The following is a 23,781-nucleotide window of genomic DNA, read 5'->3' as shown; positions in this document are numbered from 1 at the left end:
CTTCGATCGAATGCACCGTTAGTCAAGAATAGGGGTGTCAAAAAACACGTGGCGTCCCAGCTGTAAGCTACGTTATTGCTGTGCTGTCCGAAGATTCGCCATTTGCTTCTCCGCTGTGAAACTGCCTCACGCTGCGATGAAGCCGCGTACGTTTGAAACCACATGGGGCTCATCGTGATGCTTGATGGGTGTTCGAGAATCCTGGCCTATAGGACGAGCGGCGCCTATCCAAGGTGCTTAAAGGATGTCGGTAGTATCGGTGTGGGGTAATCCTGCCTTAAAGGCAAATTTGTGATTTCATCCGTCCCTCGACGAATCGGTTCTCACCGCTCTCGACCTGCCTCATCTTTAATATCTTCGCGAGTGACGCATTTTCATACCCCCGTGACGGGTTTCAGACCCGAATGCTTCTATGCGGTGTGCTTGCGCGGATGGTGACGCCTAGATTCATGCTGCTGCAGTCAGTCTGACGTGGGAACTTCACGACGGGTATCTGCACGATATTATGCCGAAAATGATTTGAAATAAGTATAAACGAAGAAACAGCGATCCACCCTGCTACCGCATGCGCACACCTAGCGACAAGACCTTCGCAGATGTGTACGAGATTTCGCGCCGCCGTTTTTCGGGGACGTTCACCAGGCCTGGCATAGCCTTCCGGTTGCGGGGTCACGGGCTGCTCTCGCGGGGTCCGTCTCGGTGTTGGGCGTTGTTTCGCGAGCCTGCTCGCGGCGGCGCCTGTTGCCGAGCGCCTCGAAGCCAACAGCCCGCCGGCCTCGTCGCTGGCTGGCTGACAGGTTATGAAGTGGTGTCGGCGCGCAGGCCCCGAACGAGAAAGCAACGAGCGAAGGGGGCGCGGGAAGGGAAGGAGGAATCTTCTCTCTCCGCAGCGTGCTCCACAGGAAAAATAGGGTGGGGGGAAGGGAGGCAGTCAAGACGATGCGGCGTCCTGCGTGCATCACGCCGAGAAGCGAGCGATTGCGGCGGCGAGGAGGCGCGACCGGGCCCATCTTCAAGGGCGCTCGCGCGGCGGATGGAGAAGCCGGCGCTTGGTGCGTGAGTCGCGGCGGAGGTTACCCATCATCTTGTTCTCGTCCGTCGGCGGCGTCCGTCCCTTGATCCACTTGGTTGGGACGGCTGTGGTGGTGGTTGGCAGGGGGCTCAATTGTGCCGCCGCTCTTTCTTGTGTCAGCGATCCGCCGCGCGGTGATGAGGACGGACCGCGCTGTAGCCCCGGGGACTTGACTGCTCGCGAGCCTCAGCCCTTCGCCTGTGGCATAGCGAAGGGTTCGCGCGGGAGTGTTCCCAGGGGTCGTAGTAAAACTATCGAAACATTTCCATTTCGAATGGAAGCAAGCGACACTGGCGTCTCGCAGGTTCTCACTTCGCCGGTTGTCTCGTCTGCTTCCACTGTGGCACTGTCTCGTGCAAGTGCGTACATATGTTTAGCCATTGCAGTTTGAGGTGACCCGGATCATCGTCAATAAATCACGGCAACGCCAGTCGAACCAGTATCAATGTGGCGTTATACTCTGTGTAATGAAGCCTTTGCTTTTTTTGTGTGTGACGGAAACTCGTTCTCTTGGTTTTCTTTCGTGAAGACACGCGAGTGAAAAGGGTTCGCGTAGCAGGCAGGTAAACGATTGATGAGAGGACTATTTTTTCGTGACGATAATGATTACGGTAACAAGCTGGCGTTACGTCAGATTGGGACTGTACAAATCGCCAGTGCGCGGTTGTGCGCGACCCATTGCCAAACTTCTGATCACCGCTTGCAGTGCCTCGGGCGTACTGCTGTCATCTTCCTGCAGAGCTCGTACTCTACACGGGCGCGTGCCCGACTTAGCCCTGCAGCGTCGGTTTCCCAGCGTCTCGCACTGCGTGGCGGAGTCGCGTGATTGCGTCTAATGAGAGGCGACTGGCGTCGTTTTGTATCTTGCTCGTGCGCGAGGCGTTGCCGCGGAGCTGCCGTCGGCGGCGGGGGATGACCCGCAAACGGTTGCATGTTGTCGCGTCGCTCGCACAAGCGGCGAACTTTGAGATTTCCGCCGGCGCGCTCATCCTCACGCACCCCTGCTGACGCTGTTCGCCCCGTGGTTATCGTCGCCGTCGTGAGATGTTTAAGAAACGCCGCGTACGCCTCGTATTCGTCGACGCAGACAGGCGTGGGTGGATCGCCAGTCAAAATTGAGGCATTAAAGTTGAACTAAGTGCTAAAACTGCATTTCGCGGCAGCGCGGAAAGGCGTGATCACGCAAGGACGAATAAGGCGCCGCGGTATAAGCGTGAATAAAACTAAGATTTTTATCCACGCTCATTTAAAGGATTATATGTGCCGCGGCGGCCGCATTTCGATGGGGTCGCGTTAAAGATCCCCTGGTGGTCAAAATCAATCCGGAGTCCATCACTGCTGCGTGCCTCATAATCATATCATGCTTTTGGCACTTGATACTCTAGAATTGAATTCAAGAGACACACGATGCGTGCAACTGTATTTTACTTCCAACTTGCGTAACTGTTTATGCCTTCTCCTTAAATTCAAACGCAATTTCTCGTGGCATGTGGCGTCGATGTAACGATGGACTTACAGGCTAACGGGTTGTCTTGCGATTGATTAAGGAATCATTGCTGCCGGAGAGTGTGTGTACAGCGAAGTACGAAACCTAGCGGTACATGTTTGACGGTTCAACACTCCTGACGAACACGTTGATCAATCATTCACCCCGTCACGCGACCGTCGATGTCTCCCGTTGCGTCAGTTTGGTGCGATGCTTGCCAGTGTTCCTTGTCCAGAAGATCTGTTTTTGCTTTCCCTTGCTATACCAAAGCTGTGTGGGAGAACCACCGCTACAGCTGTGAGACACCGACGCCAAACCCCGAACGAAAAGGCATATCTACGTGATACACGTGAGCGGCTGTAATGCGATAGCGTTATCAGGAATTCGCCGTGTGCAGGATCGGCTCGCGTCACAAACCACGTCAGAACGACTGCGAGGACGCATATTGTGCACTGGTTCAAGGATAGGCCCACCGAGTTTGTTAGTTTGTGTAACCAACCGTTGATGACAGACTCCGGGATTGGACCAGTTCGCTATCTTTAATACACGGTCTCCGAGAACGGCCCATTCTAGACTGCATGTCAGCGAATATGCCGATACTTTGCACCAGCAGCTAAGTAGAACATGATTGGTCGCTCTACGGTAATAACTTTGCTAGCAGCGTCCAACATGCTTGCTGCGGTAAAGCTAGGGAAACGATGGAGCATGTTTTATTAGAATGTGAAAACATCTGCCCAGCGGTCGATTTAGGCACCACTGGCCTCCTTGAAGCCCTTGGGTTCAGCGAGAGCAGGGAAAAGTAAACATGTCCGCAATAGAGATTAGTAAGAGGCGATCGGAAGATTAGTGGAAGAAAAGTAGGGAAACGACAGAAAACAGACGTACAAAAGCAAAGTTCGCAATAGAGGGTCAGAAAATTTGGTTGTGGGAGTCCACATTAGTTTTTCTTTTTTAACCTAGGCATGACATTAGGCAGTGTAATGGCGAGAGCTTGGTGGCGCAACCCACCGCCCCGTTCCAAAGGGTGCGCTCATAACATCCACCCATCCATTGCCGTTCCCGTCTCCGGTAACCCGGGGTCTCGTATATGTAATACGTACGGACAAGATAAAGCCCGTATACGTAGCTGAAAGGAAGCGTTCGTCACGTAACGTCCGCAGTGAAAACTCAGGGCACTGTATCGTATATGCAATCGGTAACGCCGAGCGTAATTACTCTGCATCCTAACTGAACCACGATACACTGTGAAAGCGTTTTTTTTCTTTTTTTTTGCCCGATCGTTTTGTGCGCATTAGGGGTGGAGCCGCGAACATTGTTGGTGGGAACACCTTGCGACGTGTATGCGTACGTGCTGGAACGTTGTTATTTCCCTTGGACGCTGTAATGAAGAGGACGGGTTGAAGCTGTGATCCGCTGAACCGAAACGTCCACGCTTGCCTCTCCCATTCGTTCGCTTCGAAGCACGACTCGCGTTCCTACTGGCGGCTTTTTCGTAGTAATAGAATCGCGCCCGCATTTGAGCTCAACCGTTGCGGTTACCGTAGCTACCCCCGTGGTCGACGGCCGGTTTGTCGTGCCCCGGCATGGAAGCGATTCTCGGAGAGAGCGGTTGAGATCGGCGACACGCGCGCGCGCGCACCCCGTGACCGGTGAACCTTTGTTGCCTTTGTGGCGGCGACAGAGCTCGGCTCGCATCACAGCCGAGGGGGGGGGGGGGGGGGGGGGACGGGTGTGCCCCTATCGTCCGCTCGCATCTCCCTCCGGATCGGCGCGTGCTTTAAATACCACATGCACGCGGACGGTCCGGCGGCCTGCCGCCATCGCTCGCGGACGCATGCGGACGAGGGCGCGCGGTGCCAATTGCGCGGGCCGGCCGACAAGGACGAGAAAGCGCGGCGAGGGCGAGCGCGCTCGCAAAGGCGGCGTGCAGCTCACAATGACAGGTTAATCTCGCCGATGATGCTCGCCCAAGGGCCGGCCTGCAATTGCGGCGGCGCAGATATTTCATTATATATCGGTCAGCTTCTTTATTCCCCCCCCCCCCCCCAGTCCTCCTCGCAACTGGTTCTTCTTGCTTTAGCCACCTCTTTCTCCTGACGAAGTTGGGGGAAGATGTTTGGCGGCTCCTTTCGCCGATAACGTTCTCCCGTCTCTCTCTCTTGATTCCTCACCGCATCCGTGTACTTGCCCCCGGCGTGGTCTTTCCCGTTGCCCATTTGTTAAAGGTTGGCAGGCGGGAGGGCGTTTGGTTGGCACGGAAGGTTGGGAGGGAGCGTAACCCCCCCCCCCCCCCCCCTCCGCGAGCGTATATGAAACAACGCTGCCTCTTTGAGTTTTTCGGTGCAAGGAGGAGCTTTCTCCCTTCCCCGGCCCCTCACTCTCGTCTTCTATCTCTCCGCCAGCCGTTTTGCTGCCTCCCGCTACGCCTGGCTGCGCTGGCGCCGGCTCCATGTAGCCGGGCTGCGCGCGCGAGCGAGCGCGTCCGCGTGGCAATTTTCTCGTTCTGACTGCGCGCGGAACCCCGAGGGAGTCGCGCAGCAACGGGCGAAGTTGTTCGACTTGTGTCGCGGTGGCTCCGAACGACGACGTCGAGCGCTGTCGCCGTCGGCGTTGTTTTTTAATGTCTCGCCTCCTCCTCCCGTTTCCTCATCATCATTAATGGGGGGCGGGCGCGTCGGGTGAGATTGTTACGGGGCGTCGTGAAACCGCTTGCTGGGTCGGGAACGTGTCGTGGCAGGGCCTCCGGTCGTCCGCGTAGTCGTCTGCCTACGTTCCCGCCCGTCGGCTTCGTGTCGACGCGACACGATCGAAAAGAGCAATTTGCAGCCCTTTCGCTGCGCCACTTCGATCGCGAAGATTTCAGAGGTCGCGATTCGTCCGGTTCTGATTAGTTAAGCGTGACGAAGCGTAGGATCGTAGCGTTGTTTGCGCAATGTCGGTTATCGATGTAGCCAACATTCGGGCATCGGCGTTCAGTTGACAAACGAAGACATTCGTCTAGCTTGCGTCGGTAATTTCGGCATAACTGCTGCAGTATACTTGCATCACGTAATGCTGCGTGCGCTTGTTCGATCTCCTTTTGTTCATTAAAAAAACATTGCATATGCTTTTCGAGTATTTTCTCGAATAAATCAATTATAAAAAGAAAAGCGTGACTAGCGTTTCTTTTTAAGGAGCAACTCACGTTCGTTATAACGAAATCCGTACTTTCGAATTGCTAACTTCTTTTCCAGCTTGGCTGTCGTACGGGACTGGCGTCACACGGATCGAGGCAACGCGCGAACCCCCATGGACGCGGGCAATAATTGATCTACCGGTTGTAGCGTTGGTGATATCGCCAGTTATAACGAAGTCCACTACAATTCTGCGATGCTCGGAAACACTTTTTTCCCCCTATATCTGGGCACGAACCTTACTGCATCGATGAACTCAGTCTGCATGCTTATAAATTTCCGCTCTGTACGGTTTATACCCTTGTTACCACTACACACATGCCATGTTTTCGGGACACAGACCCAGTCGAGCCTCCTTGGGCTCCGTGTCCCAAATATGGGTAGGATGTCGAATAATTATTGATCGATTGATTGGCGTGAACCTATAGCGATCGTCGTCAACTCGTGGTTTACCATTATACCGACTTTCTTTTCTTCGTAGAGAAATGTACTCTGGAAAGCGCGCGCAGCGCTATCACATTTAAAGAGCGATAGACGACATGCAAAACCTGCAAGTGCGCTTCTCAGCACACCTTCTTTGAAACAACCAAGATGGCGGACATCGGACTATAATCGTAATTGGAGTATCAACATACTGGCCAGGGACGTGACATCGTCCCTGTCAGAGTCTGTTGTCCGCATCGTCCAATGTTTCAAAACGCGTGCCTCAGCTTTAACAGCGCTACTAGCAGGAACGCCGTCATCTTGCGTGTAAAAAGTAGCTCTGTGGGAAAGCCTGCTTGCGGGTTTTCGCATAGGTATCGTCTTTTACTTGCCCTTCGCACAATATTTCGGGACCATTTTCGCGACGTTTCATTGAGCATGGCTTTGAAAGGCGTTCGTTCCTCGCACACTGCTCAATGCTCATTAGGGTGACTCTTCGCTAGGCGCACGAAGTGTTTTTGCGGGAACCTTGCTGTTGTTGTTGCCGACACCGCGTGGATTTCGAACGTGCCTTGACAACGCCCGGCGCAGTTTCGCATTGCGCGGGTCCAGCGTGTGTGTGCGACCGAGTACCTACGTGCAGAGCCGTCTTTCTCACCGGCACTCAACTCGGGCTCGTTTACAATCCTCTCGCCATTTATCTCGGCCTCCCCGCAACGCGAGTTCGATGTTGCGCAGCGATAAACAAAGGCCCCGGTCATGGTGGGCACATATGCGCATATATTTGCCGATATTAATCTCCCCGACTGTTTCGCCTCCCGGTCACCGCACCCGGGGGCCAACTCAACGCAGCGTGAGCTCGCTACACGTGCTCCATGTACCCTTTCCCTCCCTCCCTCGTGGTTAATGAAAGGCGACCGCCCAATTCCTCACCGACTGCGTAAATGCGAGTCCTGTACGTGACTGAAGCTTGTGCCCGGTCGGTGCGGCGTAACGTCAGCAACATGGTTGCGAAATCGTCGTGCCCGGCTTTGCTCCCCTTTAATGCATTTCATTTGCATAGCTGTCCCGCAGCGGACAGCGCGAGTAACCGATTGCCTTCGCTCCTTTACGACTTAAGAGACCGGGTCCGGTGTGCAAATGAAGGCAAGCCTTTCACTCTGCGCCAGCCGTTATAATTGTAGGTTGGAAGACGCGTCCTCCTATTGTGTGTTTATTTTTTTCCCTTTCCCTCGCTTTCTCCGGCAGGCGTTGTTGTTGTTCTGCGTTGCGATTGGCGCGTTTTTGCGTTCTTTAATTGTGCGGTGAAGCATAACTAGCTGTATCGGGAATGTTGCGGTCGTTCATCGTGGCCACGTCATCGTCCGTTATTTCGCGCTGCACGTTTAGACGACGTCTCGCCGACTCGCGGAGCGGTGCGCGTTTTACTTGTGGCTTTCGTTCCGTGCTCTGGCATGGCGAGACCTCCCCGCGCGTAGCCTTCACTGCGCTTCGCGGAGCTGGTGCGACAAAGCCGCTATCTGCAAATGTTGCGATAAACATTTGCTCGATGCCCGGCGAGACTCAACGAGAGCTTTATTTATGCACTTTAGTACGGTGCTACTTTGTGTTTCCGCGTACCTGATCGCGTATTTATACTGCGTATGACTGACTACGATTGCAACCGTCCATGTAATGACCACAGATAGGGTTTGACGATATCAGTAAAATAAAGAAATAAGATATATAGGGACCTGCGAAACAAACAAACAAATAAAACACCAACTGAGAAAATGCTGCCTTTCATGGAGGTTTCAAGTGGACTGTGCGCGAAGATACATGGAAAGAGCTAAATGGTCCACGGCATCTCGTTTGCAGCCGCATCACCCGCCGCCTCTGACACACTTAGTGTGTGACAAAGTGGGAATGCTGGCGCTGAGCCGCGCTCCCTTTCGGGGCTGAAAAACATACGGACAACCGTTCCCTTTCTCATATAAGAACCGCTTCTCTGTGAATACTTGTATGTTCAGCTTGCGTCACGCTGCTGCGCGAAAGGGATTCTTCACTTTCTCGTCCGGGCTGCGCCTCTCACCAGATGTCACCCTACCGAGTTCGCAAAAAAAAAAAAAAAGGGCACGGGCCTTCTGCCGCGAGACTCCCGGTGCACCTGTCCTTGCCGTTTCCTGCGCCGCTCCGTTTGCGCGGTCCTTTGTTTCTCGCTGACTCGGGACTGCACGTCCTGAGCGTGCGGTCGCGCCCTCCGCGTACCACGACTCGCGTGGCGCCGCTGGAGTTGTGTCTGCGTGCGTGCGTGTGTGTGTGTCTTACTCTCTCCTCCTCCTCGCTGATGAATGTTCCTCGAGCACGCACGTCGTCTGCCTGCATCCTCGAATCGTGCGCTGCGTGAGACACGCAGGGGACCCGCGCCCGACCCGCGACGCGATGGCCGGCAGCTAAAGAGCTGTGACGTTTTGCTCTGCCTTTGGTTCGTGGGGGTCAACCGCACCCGTCGTGGTGCGGTTGACCCCCGAACCACGCGCGCGCGCGCGGCCCCGGCGGTTGGCGTTTCCAGTGGTGGCGCTCCGTCAACATCGAAAGTCCGCGCGTAGCGACGCGACTGTTCTCTCTCTCTCTCTCTCCACGCGCATTCTTCCGTTCTCTCTTTGTGCAGCTGCAGCAATCAGAGCCACGATGGCAAACTGTCCTATAGTGACAATGTACACTCGGCACTTCTTTCCGGTTGCTCACCCGTTTCGGCGCCGTTTGCTTAGTGCGCGATTCTCGTTCGCGAGGAAGCCGCCAGGTGACGAGTTCACACGAAGTCAGTGGAAGTGACGGGTCGTACAATTCCTTGCGTCTCCGACGACTCGAATGCCGCCCACCGTGTGCCCTTCTGTGTCCTTGGTCTCTGTCGGAAGGGCTGATGGCGCTGCATGCGGTGTCTTAGCCGCGAAAGGAAGCAAAACATCGACGACCTATTGCGCTGCGTAATGCCCTCGATTTGGCATTGGGAGACAATCCCTCTCTGACCTATACTCCACCTCACAAGTTGTTTGCAGCACAGTGGAAGCTGCAGTGCTTCTTAGCACTAGGAAGACCCAATGCCCCTGGAAATGTGTGCATCCGCGCCGCGTCCTCCTCTCACCGTCATATTAATACGTGGTATACGACGTGGATGCGCAAAGATCCTGACATGTTACCTGTCGCTGTAACGTATCGTGTACCGAGCAAAGATAAAACTGTCTAATCCCGCCTATGATCAGGCAGTTACGTCCGAAACTATATTCCGCTGCGCAAGCATGTTACCTCTGTACTCCTCGTACCTTCGACGACAGTGTTGCAAACGACTTGCGGGATGGAGCACACGGCTTACGAAGCAGCGCAGGCACTTCGTGTGAACTGTGCTCTTGCGCGAATACCTTTCAGTGCTCGACGCCGGCCGCATTTACCCTTTCCATCTCGCTAACTCGATGTTCCCTGTTCCCTTGACCCAGCGTTGGGAGGTCAGCCGGGCGGTCTTTTTGGTCCGGGATAATGTAATGATTCCATCCCGATGTTATTGCTTATCGCGCTTTGTCAGTGGGCCGAGCGGGGCTCCGCCCACGTTATCAGCGCGATCACCCGGCCGTGAACGGTGGATGAAAAACGAGGCATGGAATCGAGCATGGAGGAATGAAATGAACGAGGAGGGAGCTTTGGTGTCACGCAGTCAGCCTCGGCAGGCCAGTTCCTCGCGAGGCCGTTCCCTTCGCTGTTTCTTCTCGAGAAGTCGGCCCAACACGTGGCCTCCGAGTGTCGGCTATCGGCCGAGAATGTCTGGCTCCCGGTAGTTATTAACCGATGCGCACTCGTTCGGCTGTTCTGCCTGCGAAGCGTGGACGGACCGCGCAGCACTAAAACCCACCGCGCGCTCTGACGTGGCGATCGCGTGTTGGGCCCACTCGTTTGGCTTCATTTGTGTGACGCGATGCTCCTCCTTCCTAGTTATTTCTTTCCTGCGCGTAATCAAGCGAAAGGAATCGCTACATTACACCGGCCCTGGTTAACACCCCTGCCTTCCCTTTAAGTGTCACTTCTGTGCCGGCTGTCTTTCTGCCTAAAGCAAATGAACCTGGGAGATCTCTCTGAACGCAGTTGGTGGCACGCTTCCCTGTCTGTTGTACGCTTGCGTTCGTGCGTTTTCGTGTCAGTTACGACGTCAGATTACTGTAACGACCCACACCTGTCATTCTGCTCAACGTCGCTCGCCTTTCTTTCTTTGCCCGTTCGCAGACTGGCCGGGGCGGCCCTTCAGACTGCTGGGCTGCAGGACATGGCCTACCTGCAGCAGCAACAGCAGCAGCAGGTGCAGCAGCAGGTCCAGCAGCAACAGCAACGTCGCCAGAGCGCCGACGCGGCGGCCGTGGCGGCGGCGCTGCAGTCCCCGTACCGGCTCAGCCCGTACATGGACCAGATGTACAGCCCCTTCCAGGCGAGCCCGCCGCTGGCGATGCGGGTGCTCAGTCCGCTCGATCACCGGGGTGAGTGCTCGTTCGCTGCCGCCGAGAGTGATACGCTCACCACGCGCGGCGGCTGTACTGATTCGGTGTAGGTGTAACGAACGATGAACGGGAACGAAATGAGAGACACGGACGCGCGCAGCCCAACGTCTGTCCCTCTGGATGATTTGTCCTTGTTTGGCGTACACTACCTACGCCGAGTCATACATTATTAGATAGTTTTGCGTTACCGCACGAGAAAATAAAGCTAGTCGTACTGGAAATATTTCCCTCCGGCAAAACGGAGCTGGCCCTTTAAGGCTCAGGAATAGGGTAATACCGTACGGTCGACACAGAACCGTGGCAGAACTGAAGTTCTTCACCAACTTGCCGAAACTGCTACATTTGTCGTATTGACACATATATATTAGTTACCGCGGTACCTGTCCTCTAGGCCCTCTAAAGAAAGTTGCCCCAGATCTGCTCAACCATTTAGGCACTACATGTCTCTAGCTAGTAGCCTCTTACACAGGGTCGCATATCTGCTACAGTCGATTCTCGCTAATTCGACTTTTCGCTTAATTCGAACGCACTGAAAAATACAGGCGCGAAATCTTACGTTACCACGAAGGAAAACTCGTTTAGTTTGAACGCGAAGGCATGCCGATTCAGTTAATCCAACCCCACAGGCGCCTCATGCGCGCAGCGTTACTACGAGATTGAAAACAAAAATAAATTCAATACGTGGCGCTACTGCTTCACTACACATAAAGCTTTTTTTGTTTTGTATCTTTCAGTCGTCGACGGTCGTTCCGCCCGCGAAACCAACCGTTCTTGATTGTTTTGTGTTGTGTCACGCCGCCATATTAAAAAAAAATAGCAGTCTGTTGGCGCTTTTCGGCGCATGCTGGTTGAGTTGTGCTTCAACAAAAAGAAACAGAAAGACATTATGTGCCAAGTACTTCAGGCAACAACAACAAAAAGCTTTGAATTTGTTCGTTTTACCGCCGCTTGTTCGTTCGAACTTTCGGATAATGCGACCAAACAGTTTGGCCCCGCAATTGTCGAGATAACGGGAGTCGACTGATCGCGTCGTGGGCTCTTTTGCCGACCCGATTATCTTGCAAAAGCATTGGCGCGAGTAGACGTTGCCTTCGGTGGGCTTAGCACGATCGAGGTGCACGCCGTGGTGGCGGTCACGTTTCGGCACAGCGGCTCGCCTCCATTCCGCGACGGCCTCGCGTTCGTTGTTGCGCAGCGTTCGCCGCATTGTCTCTTTCGTCCATTCCCGTCCGCTCGTCTCTGAAGAGCCGACGCATCTTCATTCGAATGCCATCCGGCGGCCCGTGTCCGCGCGCATATCGCTACCATTCCGAGCGCACCTCTCGGCAGATGGGAGTAGCTCGACCCGGCACCCGCTTTGCACGCTGGCTGCTCTGGCATGCGCGCGTCGGCGTTGTCGTCGTCGTCGTCGTCGTGCCGACCGGGTGCTTCGGCACGGCGCCGTGCTCCCGGCGGAGAGAAAAACACGCGCGGGCCGGGCGACTCTAAAACAAGCGTTCCATTCGGGCTTCGCCGGCAGAGTGCGAGTCTATTTTCGGTGGCGAAGAAGCACCGGTGTGTGAGTGCTTGCGCGGGACGTTTGTGGCCCGCGCCGCCCACGGCTGATGACCGAGAGAAGCGCAGTTCGGTGACGCGGTTTACCATATGCACGCGTGGGCGGCCGGCGCCGTTTCCGCGTGCAGTCGGCGTCAAAAATTTGCGGACCGCGTTCATCTGAGAAGAGGTTTAATTCCCGAGCAGTTATAGTGACTGTATAGCTGGTGGAACTGTACGTCGGTGTGAACGAACGCGTTCCTTCGGATGCGTTTCGCTGTTCCACGACCGCGTTGGTTGGACATCAATGCTCACAAAACCGAATTCGTGTAACAGCCCAAGATGGCGGCTCCCATAAACTGAAAGCGGTCTGTATTGTTCGCATATACACTCTAAGAGAATCTTTCGCCGTTTTGCGGCTTATCTGTTTTCCCAAGTAGTAATCGTCATCTATCTTATTGCGTGTCTTTAGTTATCGCTGCGCGCCGGGTATAACTTCCAGGCCACGAACGGTATCAGCGTGACATAGCAGTGTTCACAGGACAATAGGGAGCGCCGCAAAGTTTTCAGGGAAAGAAACGCAGTCAATCAAGATATATGCCAAATATTGTTTAAGATTAAGGTACGCCCCAAAAGGTGTATTTCTTTATTTTTATTTTTTGTAGAGTGGGGTTGTGGAAATATTGAGCGTCTTCTTAGATGCCGCGGTCCCGTAACTTTCGACGCCAGCTGCATACCAGGCAGCCAGCGGTGTGCGGGTGACGTGGATACCCGCGTTCACTTCCAGAGATTTCTCATTTCTACGACTAGCGTGTATGAGTTAAATCTTTCAAATAGGAATGTTACGCGTTGATGTTTGATGCTCGAGTTAACCCTACTCTGCGCTCCTTTCCCACGGTGCTCACAAGTGCGTTAGCAGGAACGTCAGTGCATCCCTACGCATATTTGAGGACGTATAAACTGTTGCTAAGCGGACGATTTCTGTTTAACGGCTACCAAGTTCGTTACTACTCGGATTCAATTTCACAGTTAGGACTCGAAAGTGATTTAATACTGAGTTGATTAGTGAAATCTTGTTTAGTTAGCTAAGGTCACTGTGCAAGTGGCCCAAGTAGTGCCTCCCCTTGAAGAGAAAAACAAAATATATTTGAGCTGGTTTAGCAAATTACCCTTCCGCGACACCAAAAAAGCCACTCTTGTTGCGAGAAAACGGTTAGTATGTCACAAAAGACGGGAACACGAAAGACAGGTGGCGACACCGCCATGAAGTTCCCGAACCAGCTTGCCGTGACGTCATCGATTTTGACGCCGTATGCTCGGGCCTGGTTCAGTTTTTTTTTTATCGAGAAAGGTTAGCTACATTGTATTCTAATGGAGCTCAACACTGCATTTGGGAAGTTTTAAGAAATTTTGCTGAGCCACAGTGGCCGAAATGCTAAAGAATAGCTTTGCAATTCGTTACGTCACTCTCACGTGCCTGCCCTCGAGTGTTTTTTTTTTTTTCTTTTGGCGCGAAATAAAAGAAAACGAAACGTTGACCGCCATTTGCTCTCCTAATAAACAACCTATCACCGCGAAATACCTAATCGCCTCAAGAATACTTTGTCAATATAAACTGATTCAGTGTTTTTCTTTTTTTGTGTGTGTGTGTCCCTTCAAGTAATCTTGATGACGCGCAGAATTGCGATATATATACAAGATCTTGTAATTTATTAAGGTCTCTTTTCGTTACGGTAGATAACTTGGTGCATGTGAGCTACTTGGTGGCCGAAAAGGAACGGGAGCTCTATGGCCGGTTAAACTAAAAAAAAAAAAAATTAGGTATGCACATTTTCGAGAAAGAAAGCCGAAGCTTCGACTGAACCCTATAGTTAAGAGTGGGAGAAACATGACCATAGGTTGGTTCCTTGACGCCTGCAGCGGTAGTATATCTAGGTTATCCTTTCGTTCCTTTCTTTTTTTTCTTCTTTTTAAATATTGCGAAATACCCGCCGCGGTTGCTTAGTGGTTATGCTGTTGGGCGGCTGAGCACGAGGTCGCGGGATCGAATCCCGGCCACGGCGGCAGCATTGCGATGGAGGCGAAATGAGAGAACACCCGTGTACTTAGATTCAGGTGCACGTTAAAGAACACCACGTGATCCAAATTTCCGGAGTCCCCCCACTACGGCGTGCCTCATAATCAGACCGAGGTTTTGGCACGCAAAACCACCGCAATTTAAATTTTAAATAATGCGGAGGAATGTTCCAGGTGACCATGTCCGCGAATTTCACGTCCCCTCCTCTTTCAACCACACGCGCTTTGCCGCACACGCAGAATGTCACGGCGACACGGGCTCGTGGAATCTCGCGAGGCGGGACCACGTGACTCGTGCGATCGAGGCTACGCCCCTGCAATCTTAAAATCTGGGCTCGTACCGCCCGCGAGCCCGCTCGTTGATTAGGGGCCCGCGGGATCGCTGGCTGGTCGATGGGTGCCCAGGTTTCGTCTGGAGACCTCCTTCTGTTTTTTTTTTTCTTCGCATTTTTTTTTCTCTGAAAAGATACGGGCCCGCAAGCGGCCGTTTGCAGTCGACACACTCCAAAAAATGGCGATAAGAGGCCATCGTTGCTCTGAGATTCGCCTAGCGACCTCATTTATCACAATAGTGGTACCCTCAAACGCGTGACACTTTCTGTCCGTTTGTTCTTTGGTGGGATTGCTGGAAGGCATACATGTTTCAAAAAAAATTTAGCAAAGGCGCCAAATAAATGCATGCAGAGCTCTTTTTGGTGCAGGTACTGCAACAAATGAAATCGTGCACTTTTTTGTGTGACTGCCGCTACACAGCAAAAGAACACTTCTGCTCCAATTTTTTAATGTATGTTCATCGCGAGCACGTGTTCGTGGCGGGTGCACGTGACTGCCGGTTTGTTTCGATGTGGTTCAGTGTCCTCAAAACTCGGCAAGGGCCATGGAACATGCCGAAGTGGGATCGCCTTGTGACCATTGCGCCGCTGATATCTTAAGTTCTCACACTTCATTGTATTCTGCGCCTATCGAAATGTTGCCGTCGCGGCCCTGAATCGAACCCTCGGCCTCGTGCTCGGCATTAAAACGCCGTGGCCACTCTATAGTGTCACCATTGAGTAAGGGCAGAAAAACTATCTTTCAATGAAACAACTACGTTAAGACTATCACTACGAAAACTGTTAAAAAAAAAGAAAAAGAAAATGTCAGCTAGTAGAAAAACATACATGCAGTCGCATATGAGCATTTATTAGGTAACAGTAATAGAACTAACAAAATTAACAAGACAAAGGAGCCCGAAGGAATCAGTGCAAGACAAGGTTACTGTGGTTTAGAAATGCGATGAGGCCAAGACAAAGCTTAGCAAAGTGCAGTATTGTCTTTATATGAGCTGGCATGAACATATTGAAATTTTTTCATGGTCAGCGACGAAGGCCATTCGATCTACAGCTTTCACAAGATTCTCAGCTTTGCGAGAGCTGATGAGTTGAATACTGTATCACAATTTGTATTACTAGGCGATTGAAGCAAATAATTAATAAAACTTAACTGGATAGTTTATATGTATATACTTCATGTGAACCTAATGTGTTATCTAAGCCCCTGTTCCAAATGTGCTCGCTTCAGTATCAAGGATCACGACTTGCATACCGCTAGCCGTGCCCCTACATTCGGCGACTGGAATTTTGTTATCTGCTGTCATGGGATGCTCTGCTATCCAGAAATTTGGAATTCTGTTTTGAATCTTGAATAACCCAGGTATTGAAACTGCTGCCTTATGGTTCATTTTATAATCAAGGTAATCATTGGTTTTCTCATTGTGCGCAGTGCTTTATTAATTTGTGGTTATTAAGACTGGTCACATTGTGACGTGGATGAATGCACATGCCTACATGTGCTAGCATTGTGCAGTAAACAAAGTAAATTATTGTTGACCTGTGAACTGCTACTACCAAATTATTACGTGCCAGAGAGGGCACTCTATTGATTGAACACAATGACAAGTGTACAATTTCTGGTCTCTGTGTGTGTATTCCAGTGTGGGCGGAATGGCAAGAATTCTTGTGTGCCTGCTTACTGTACCATGTGCTACCATGCAATGAAGAAAACATGGGTGGTCAGAATATTCCTTAGTGCTCTTGTACAGTCTCTCTCATTACCTGAGTGATGATTTAAAATGTTGGAAGAAATAAATAAATCGACCAATAAACCAATCAGTTCATGTAATTTCGCTAGAATAGCAGCTTGGGCATGTTGGTTTTCCATCCTGCTGTTAACAGCGCAAAATGTGGACAAGAGACGAGACAAGAAGACACCACAAGCATTGCACCAAAGGCATTTTGCGCTGTTAACAGCAGGATGGAAAACTAACAAGCCCAAGTTGCTATTCTAGCACAGCACTTGTGGTGTCTTCTTGTCTCGTCTCTTGGCTACATTTTGCGCTGTTAACAGCAGGAGTTCATGTAATATTCTCCTCTCTACTGTATGAACATGTGTATAGTACATTGACATTGCAAGTGTTTGACCAAGCCTAATCCTTTGTTGGGCCTTTTCAGGAATTCACATGGATTACATCCAGCAGATGGCAGCCCTGGGCCAAAGAGGTCTTATGGACTTCCATGCAGCCAGTGCAGCGGTCACACCGGACATCGCATTCTCAGCCGAAGGTATTATGTGAAATGACTCTGAAAGGCATGCATTTTTGTTTGGTCACAGCCAACTCTGATGGCTTCATTACCAGTTTCACAACAATGACAGCTTTGCAAATTGCAAAAAACAGCTTTCGTTATAAAGAAGACACCTCTGCAATACAGTGTCGTACGCAGCCTCACCCCCTCCACATGAAAAACTAAAGCAAGTCCTTTTGAAACTATTTTTAAACCTAGACTTGAAAACAAGTTACAGTGTAACATAGTAGTAAAGATCTGCAAAGGCATGGTCACATATATAAAGCTATCGCTCGTTCCATGAGTTGTCTAAGCTTGTGGAAGTTCTGCAAGGAAACTTGTTGCCATTCCGAGTGTTGTTGCATGTGCATACAAGAATCTGCTCTTGTGCCAAATTTTTTTTGCTTATGTTTAGCCAACAGTGAATTGACTGACTTTGTAAAAGAGTATTTTGATTCTTGCAAAGCACAGCGTATTGATTTTGTGGTTGTGCTTCTAGTTGAGTAACATTCTTGGCCAAATCTCTTCTCCTTGCAGGATCTCGGCTGGCTAGTCCCAGAGCTGGAGCGCGTGGACGCAAGCGGGCACTCTCCAGCTCACCTTACTCGGAAGGCTTTGACATTGGTTCCATGATCCGCCTCTCTCCCAACTCCTTGGTTTCCTTCATGAATGGATCCCGGAGTTCCAGTGCCAGTGGCTCGTATGGCCACCTTTCAGCAGGTACGATATTCCGTGTTAGCGTTGCACACAGTGTCGTACGTTCATGCGCACGTGCATCTCAGGTACAAAGGCTCTCAGTGCAGAACACCGTGCCGTCACGAATACGGCACAACAACTGTGTTTGTAAAACACTGCCAGAGTGAATGTCTGGTGTAACCTCATGCATATGCTATGTTAGCATTGCAGTGCAGTCTATCATGTATTTATTTGCACATGCTTCTCAAGTACAAAGGCTCTCGAGTGCAGAAATTCATGGCATCACGAATAGGGAAGAATAGTTGGTAGTAAACTGCATTCTGGAACATAAATGGTGGATTACCGATGTCCTTGAGATGGAACTTATGTAATCGTTCTGTTGTGCTCGTGCCTATCCTTTGGAGCCCAAACTTTGGAGCATTATTGAGAAACTTGAAAGTAGGCCATAGACCGCACAACTAGCAAAGTAACAGGGAACAATATGTGCAATGAGCAGATGGAAAGACGGCGGTGTGGATTAGAGAGAAAAAACAATTTAAATTATGTTCTGGTTTATGTCAAAATGATGACATGGCATTGGGCAGGTCAGGTAATGTGTAGAACAGATGGGTGATAGGTGCGAATGGAAGGCATACGCATTGAAGGGTGGAAGTGTGTTCAGTGGAATGACAGGCTTAGGAGGTTTACGGGCATAATGGTTTCGCCTTATGCAGGACTAGGGTAAATTCAAATCTGTGGCACAGGCCGTCATGACGATACCAAAATCAGTACTTTGCAGCTCTTGTGTTTCGGTACAATGCATACTTACCGGGATGGCTCAGTGTCTACGCTTGCTGAAATGTGCATCAGTGTACCAGTTAAGCTCGTCCTGAACTGCTAGAGCAGCGCTTTCAGGAAGCTGTTCACTGGAACCCCAGTGTACCTTATAGAATATTCTAAGAATGGACACCCTGAAAATGGTGCTAGTCTTAATAGTATTTCTCCTAAGCAGATGTGACTTCATTGCTTTTTGGCTTTTATTTTGCAATTGCAGCATGGCCCTCAAGTAAATATAATAATAATAATAATAATAATAAACTATCTGCAAATGAGCCAAAGCAGTGGCTAACATTTATTTGCTACTAACATCCACTTAGCCACATAACCTAACTGTAAAAATGGCAGGGGCTGATAAATGTTAAAAGAAAGTGTTTCACATAAGAAAGATAAAAAATTAAAAGAGCATGTTGTCACAATAAAAGAGTGTTCATCAAATGTACAAGCAAAAATGAAGCAACAATTATATTCAGAGATGTCGCACAAGAAAGCTCAAATTTTAAAAATATTAATCTTGATTGCTCTACCTTATGTCTATGATGTAGATTCGTAAGAACTTCTCGTGCTTTTATTTCTTTAATGCACAATAATTATGTGCATACGAAATACTGCCTACATGTGATGACATTCAGTGATTGCACAATTTTCAAATTATTGCTTGTGTATCCTCTTTTCCTGCAACCAGTAATTGTTATGACTTGTATCTCAGGGATGGCTTCAACATGCTTCGCTCACTTTTGACAGAAATGTCTCTTGATAAATACAATGTGTGCACAGGTTTTTCAAACTGCAATACCACATTTGAAAAGTAATTTGAATGTCACTGCTTATATGTAATTATTTTTCTCTCTACTTGTTGTGCATTCATATTGGGAAGGCCAAAATTGGTGAGTTGTCAAAGTTCTATAGTATGTGGCAACACAAGTTGAGAATTCCTTCACTGGAATAAAAAAATGCAATGGACTTTTGTATTTGCTGCAACAATTAGTTCCGGTGAAATGTATGTAATGTCCATGTCTGATGCATGCCTGTGGCCTTTCGAAATGCCATATCTGTGATATAAGCGGCAACTACTGTGAGTGTGTTATTGATATATTTTTAGCATAGCCTGCCATCAGCATGTTTATTTTGCACTATGTGATAGCCACATGGCTGATCAGGCAGCTTAAGGTATTTGCATTGATCAACTACATGGAACACATGTCAGTAGGAATTGCCCTGTGGCTATTATCCACAGTATTGAATGGGAATGCCCCATGCAAAAAAGAAAAATGAAAGAAAAAAAGGAAGTGGAAACAAATTTTGTATGAATGCAGTTTGATTAATGTGAGAAGCTCTTGATCCACTTCTCTGGACTTACTGCCATACACATGCCGTTAATTTTTCATAAACTATGCACCTACCTTTTCTGATCCACAGATAAATACTGTTCTTACAAGGCCTGGGGCCTCAGGCTGGTATAAAGTATTCTGCTGTATACACATGATGCATGGCTCCATGCAGTTCTCATACTGATACATTATGATTATGAAGCAGGGGAGGCAATACAAGGGTTTAACCATACTTCGTGCAGGACAATTCGTAATAATGCACGCTTCTTTTTTGCGTCTGTGAACTTAACAATCTCATACTTATTAGTTTGTCCTCCCATGATTCTCCCGCAGGCACACTTAGTCCAGCAATGAATATGGGCACCCCTACCGTGGCAAGCCACCTGCAGCAACTTCATCAGCTAAACCAGTTAATGAGGCCACTGCTGTTGCCCGGGGCTGGTGCCTTCGCACCTCAGACCATCCTACCTGCGCCAGTTGTCCTGGGTGCTCCGCAAGGCAAGGTTGACACGAAGGTGAGCACGCATCTCCTTTTCTTGCTCCCAGCCGACAGGGTATGTCTGTGTTGGTTCTCTGCAGCGAACTGAGAGACTCCGAGCCTAACTAAAAAGCCCACCCAATGCCTTCATGTGGCATGCTATCATCTTTGCCTCCATCATTATCTTCTTTTATTTTCACTTAAGGGCAAACGCCTCTCCCAACAATCTCCAATTGCTTGCTGTGTGTGGACTGACTTCTCCAATGCCTACAAATTTTCAAATCTAATCTCATCATGCAACCTAATTATTTGCCTCCCTGAATTGCATTTCTTTTCTATTGGTGCCCATACTTCCAGTCTAGTTATCTGCTCTGTGCATTGCATGACTGGCCTAACTCCTTGTCTCCCGGTCTTCCCTTTTCGTACTCTTGCAGTTGTAATTCTTCATTCATTTGCACGCTTCTATCATTTGATCCTGCATCTTTTACAAGCAAAGCAATCTGTTCTTTCTCAATGCAGTTCAGAGTAGAATGAACGAGCAAGGCTCGTTATACCTCCTGCTTTTCTCTTTCGGTTATGCAGATTTCTTGAAGGTCACACGTGGCAGATAGCACAATGGTGCCACTTCAGTCAGATTATTTGAGATGCACACATTAATTGCATGACGTATCACAATGTCTTGCAAGTCCTTCTTGCCAGCAGTTCAGAGAAAAACATTGTGTTCAAGACATCTAAGCTGAATATGTGTGGCAGGATACATAGGCATTTTTCATGAAACGCTTTCCGTACACACACCTTATGAAGCTTACCAATAGTGAAGCCAAGGAACACATAGAATCAGTTTGATATAAACTTGATATATATTTATTTCTAGTGAGCAAAACGAAATGAAAGAGGGTATTTTCCAAACCCATGGCCTCAGCATGAAGCATGATGTGGTGTACCAATTATGCTATGGTAACAGCTGCCTGTGTGTTCACTGTTTTGTGTACTGCATGTGTTTGTAAACAGTCCCGGCTGGGAGTAGTAGCCAGCACCACTCAATTATTGTGGTGGTAGTGGAACATTAAGGTAATCATAGGGGTCATGTATTACATGATCTAGGAGCAGGCAGCCGGCCAATAAATCCTAAAGGTATTAAGGTTTCTGAGTAACCATGCATATGCAGTGGAATTGCATTATTATGATGTCGCAGCTGACACGGACATATTTTCGCTATATTGGACGTTCATTATAAGCATATATTCTTTACATGCTGATATTGGTGAGCAACACCCTTGCTTTGCTTCGTTGTATATGTTAATTCCTTAGATCCGTGTTCCTTGTATATTGGGGTTTGATTATTATGAGTGTCGGCAATGCATAATGTCGTATCCTGTCTTCTGGTGACACAGGATGTTGCCAGTGGCCGGGAGACAGCCAGCAACATTGTGAGCAGCACGGTGGACACAGAAGAGGCCCGGCGACGAGTCAAGAAGGAAATCGACGGTGCATCGGTAGACGATGACCGGGACGGCTCGGGGGACATGAAGGACGAACCGGGCGACTTCATCGAGACCAACTGCCACTGGAAGGAATGCACGCGCGAGTTCCCCACGCAAGACGATCTGGTCAAGGTGAGCACCTCCCCCCGGCCACACTTCACGTCAGGCATTGTGCAGTGCCGGATGCAATGGCATTGTGCGCATACTTCGGTGCCATACTGTTACTGTAAGCGCCTTGTAAAGGAATATGTTATGATTACAAGTAAGAACAGGGGACCATTCTTTCCAAAAACATCTTGCTTGAAGAAAACTTACTTGTAGCTTTTGTTTTTACCTTTACTCTTCTGTGGAGTTTTCCCACTTTCCCAATGTTTGGTGTTGAAAGAGAATGTCAATGCGCTGATTGCTCCCAAATGCAAAGGTGCACTTCTTGACACATGTTAATGTGATTGCTGGTATTTGTTGACAGTGAAGGTATGAGAAGAGGTCTTGCCCTTACGCCACAATTGAAAGTAGGCAACAACGATGATTTGGGATTGTATTAGTTCTAAGTGTGGCCAGCATAATGTTTCTTGCCTAACTGACAATCTTTGTGTCCTAATCATCCATTTCATTTTGTGATCGGTGATATTTCATCTGTATTGTAGTTTACAATTTTCTTTCCTTTAAATGATGACAAGCTTTTCTTGTTCTTGCATTTGCTGATTTGCATTCCTTGCTTTACATCCATTGTGCTTCATATTTATGCTTTTGATTCTTTTCAGTGTGACTGGCAGAATATACCTTTGTATGACTGTGAGCTATATTTTTGTTCGTTTTTTTTTTCATTGCCAGTAAGGATGACTGGTTATTTCTCGAATTTCACTCTCGTTTTACAAGTTATGCAGCTGCCATGCTTTCTTTTATTCTACTTTTACATAGCCCTCTCCCTCACCCCCTACTTCTACAAGCAAAGCCTCGTAATAGGTGCTGTAGGAATATTTTTAATCAAATGAATATGAAAATAATGAGCACATAAATAAGAAAGCAGAGAGGACTTCCCCTTCATCAGCTGTTTGGCTGTGGTGGTCTTGCATCAGAAGATGTCAAAGTACTCAAAAAAGCTTACTTTCTTACAGCACATCAACAACGACCACATTCACGGCAACAAGAAGTCGTTCGTGTGCCACTGGAAGGATTGCTCGCGAGAGGAAAAGCCATTCAAGGCACAGTACATGCTAGTTGTCCACATGCGTCGCCACACAGGAGAAAAACCTCACAAGTGTACTGTAAGTGTGCCAATCTTTCGAAAACCTTTGTTATTACTAGAGTGAGACCTCGTTAAACTGGCACGCGCCAGCGTGAACGTGTGGATAAATTTGTACACATAAAATGTCCTCGCCAACGTTGAAAGAGAAGCATATCGAAACATACTCATAAATTCGATAAAAATTTGGTGTGCAGTGGTGAATTCTACATTGGATGCACACTGCATGCAATGTGTGGCATTTTTCCGATCAAGACAGTGTAGGGGGTTCACAGGTGCATATTGGTGTCACAGTTGACAGCATTGTGACGTTACTGACACACAGAAGGTGGCATTACCTGTGCAATTCTAAACAATACAGTCATGTACGTTTCATATCGCAAAGTAGAATTCGTGAAGGAATTGAAGCAGGGGAAAAAGGCTTTAAGAGGTGTGGATTGCAGCTTTTGCGAAGAGTGTCTCCACTATGGACACATGTACTCATGGATGATACAATACTACTTGCGAGCTGTCTGTGCTGACAGCTGCATCAGTTAGTTCCCACAGCTCGTGTTTGAGTCACCGCAAGCAAAAGCTGCTATTCGCTCAACAAGCACCAGGTTTTCCGTGTATACGCTTGAGCTTGCCTGCGCCTCTAGCATTGGTAATTATCAGTGCACAGCAGGCAGATGCTACTTTTGTCCACTCATTTACATGTTGCTGCAGATCTGAGCTCTGTACCAAACATTGCCTCACTTCGTTTTCTTTGAATGTTCAATCGTTCAACATGTTTTGCTGGTTGCATAAAATACTCCTTCACATGCTTTTAACGAATGTAGTGTTGTGCAAATATTCGGATTTTCAAATG

The 23,781-nt window shown here is 49.3% G+C and overlaps 1 protein-coding gene across 1 annotated transcript in view; it reads left to right on the top strand.

Annotated features, from left to right (window-relative positions):
- The window catches only part of ci (transcriptional activator cubitus interruptus), a 79,602-nt gene that overhangs the window by 43,015 nt on the left and 12,806 nt on the right, over window positions 1-23,781 (top strand). The window contains exons 2-7 of the mRNA XM_050177591.3: window positions 10,406-10,653; window positions 16,773-16,883; window positions 17,421-17,603; window positions 20,060-20,241; window positions 21,599-21,820; window positions 22,807-22,956. Of these exons, the coding sequence (XP_050033548.1) occupies window positions 10,406-10,653; window positions 16,773-16,883; window positions 17,421-17,603; window positions 20,060-20,241; window positions 21,599-21,820; window positions 22,807-22,956 (1,096 nt within the window). The remainder of the gene's footprint in view (window positions 1-10,405; window positions 10,654-16,772; window positions 16,884-17,420; window positions 17,604-20,059; window positions 20,242-21,598; window positions 21,821-22,806; window positions 22,957-23,781) is intronic.

The sequence above is a fragment of the Dermacentor andersoni genome, chromosome 5 (genome assembly GCF_023375885.2).
Source record: "Dermacentor andersoni chromosome 5, qqDerAnde1_hic_scaffold, whole genome shotgun sequence".
NCBI lineage: Eukaryota > Metazoa > Arthropoda > Arachnida > Ixodida > Ixodidae > Dermacentor > Dermacentor andersoni.
Note: the sequence above shows the minus strand (reverse complement) of the source record. Positions and strands in the feature narration are given on the sequence as shown.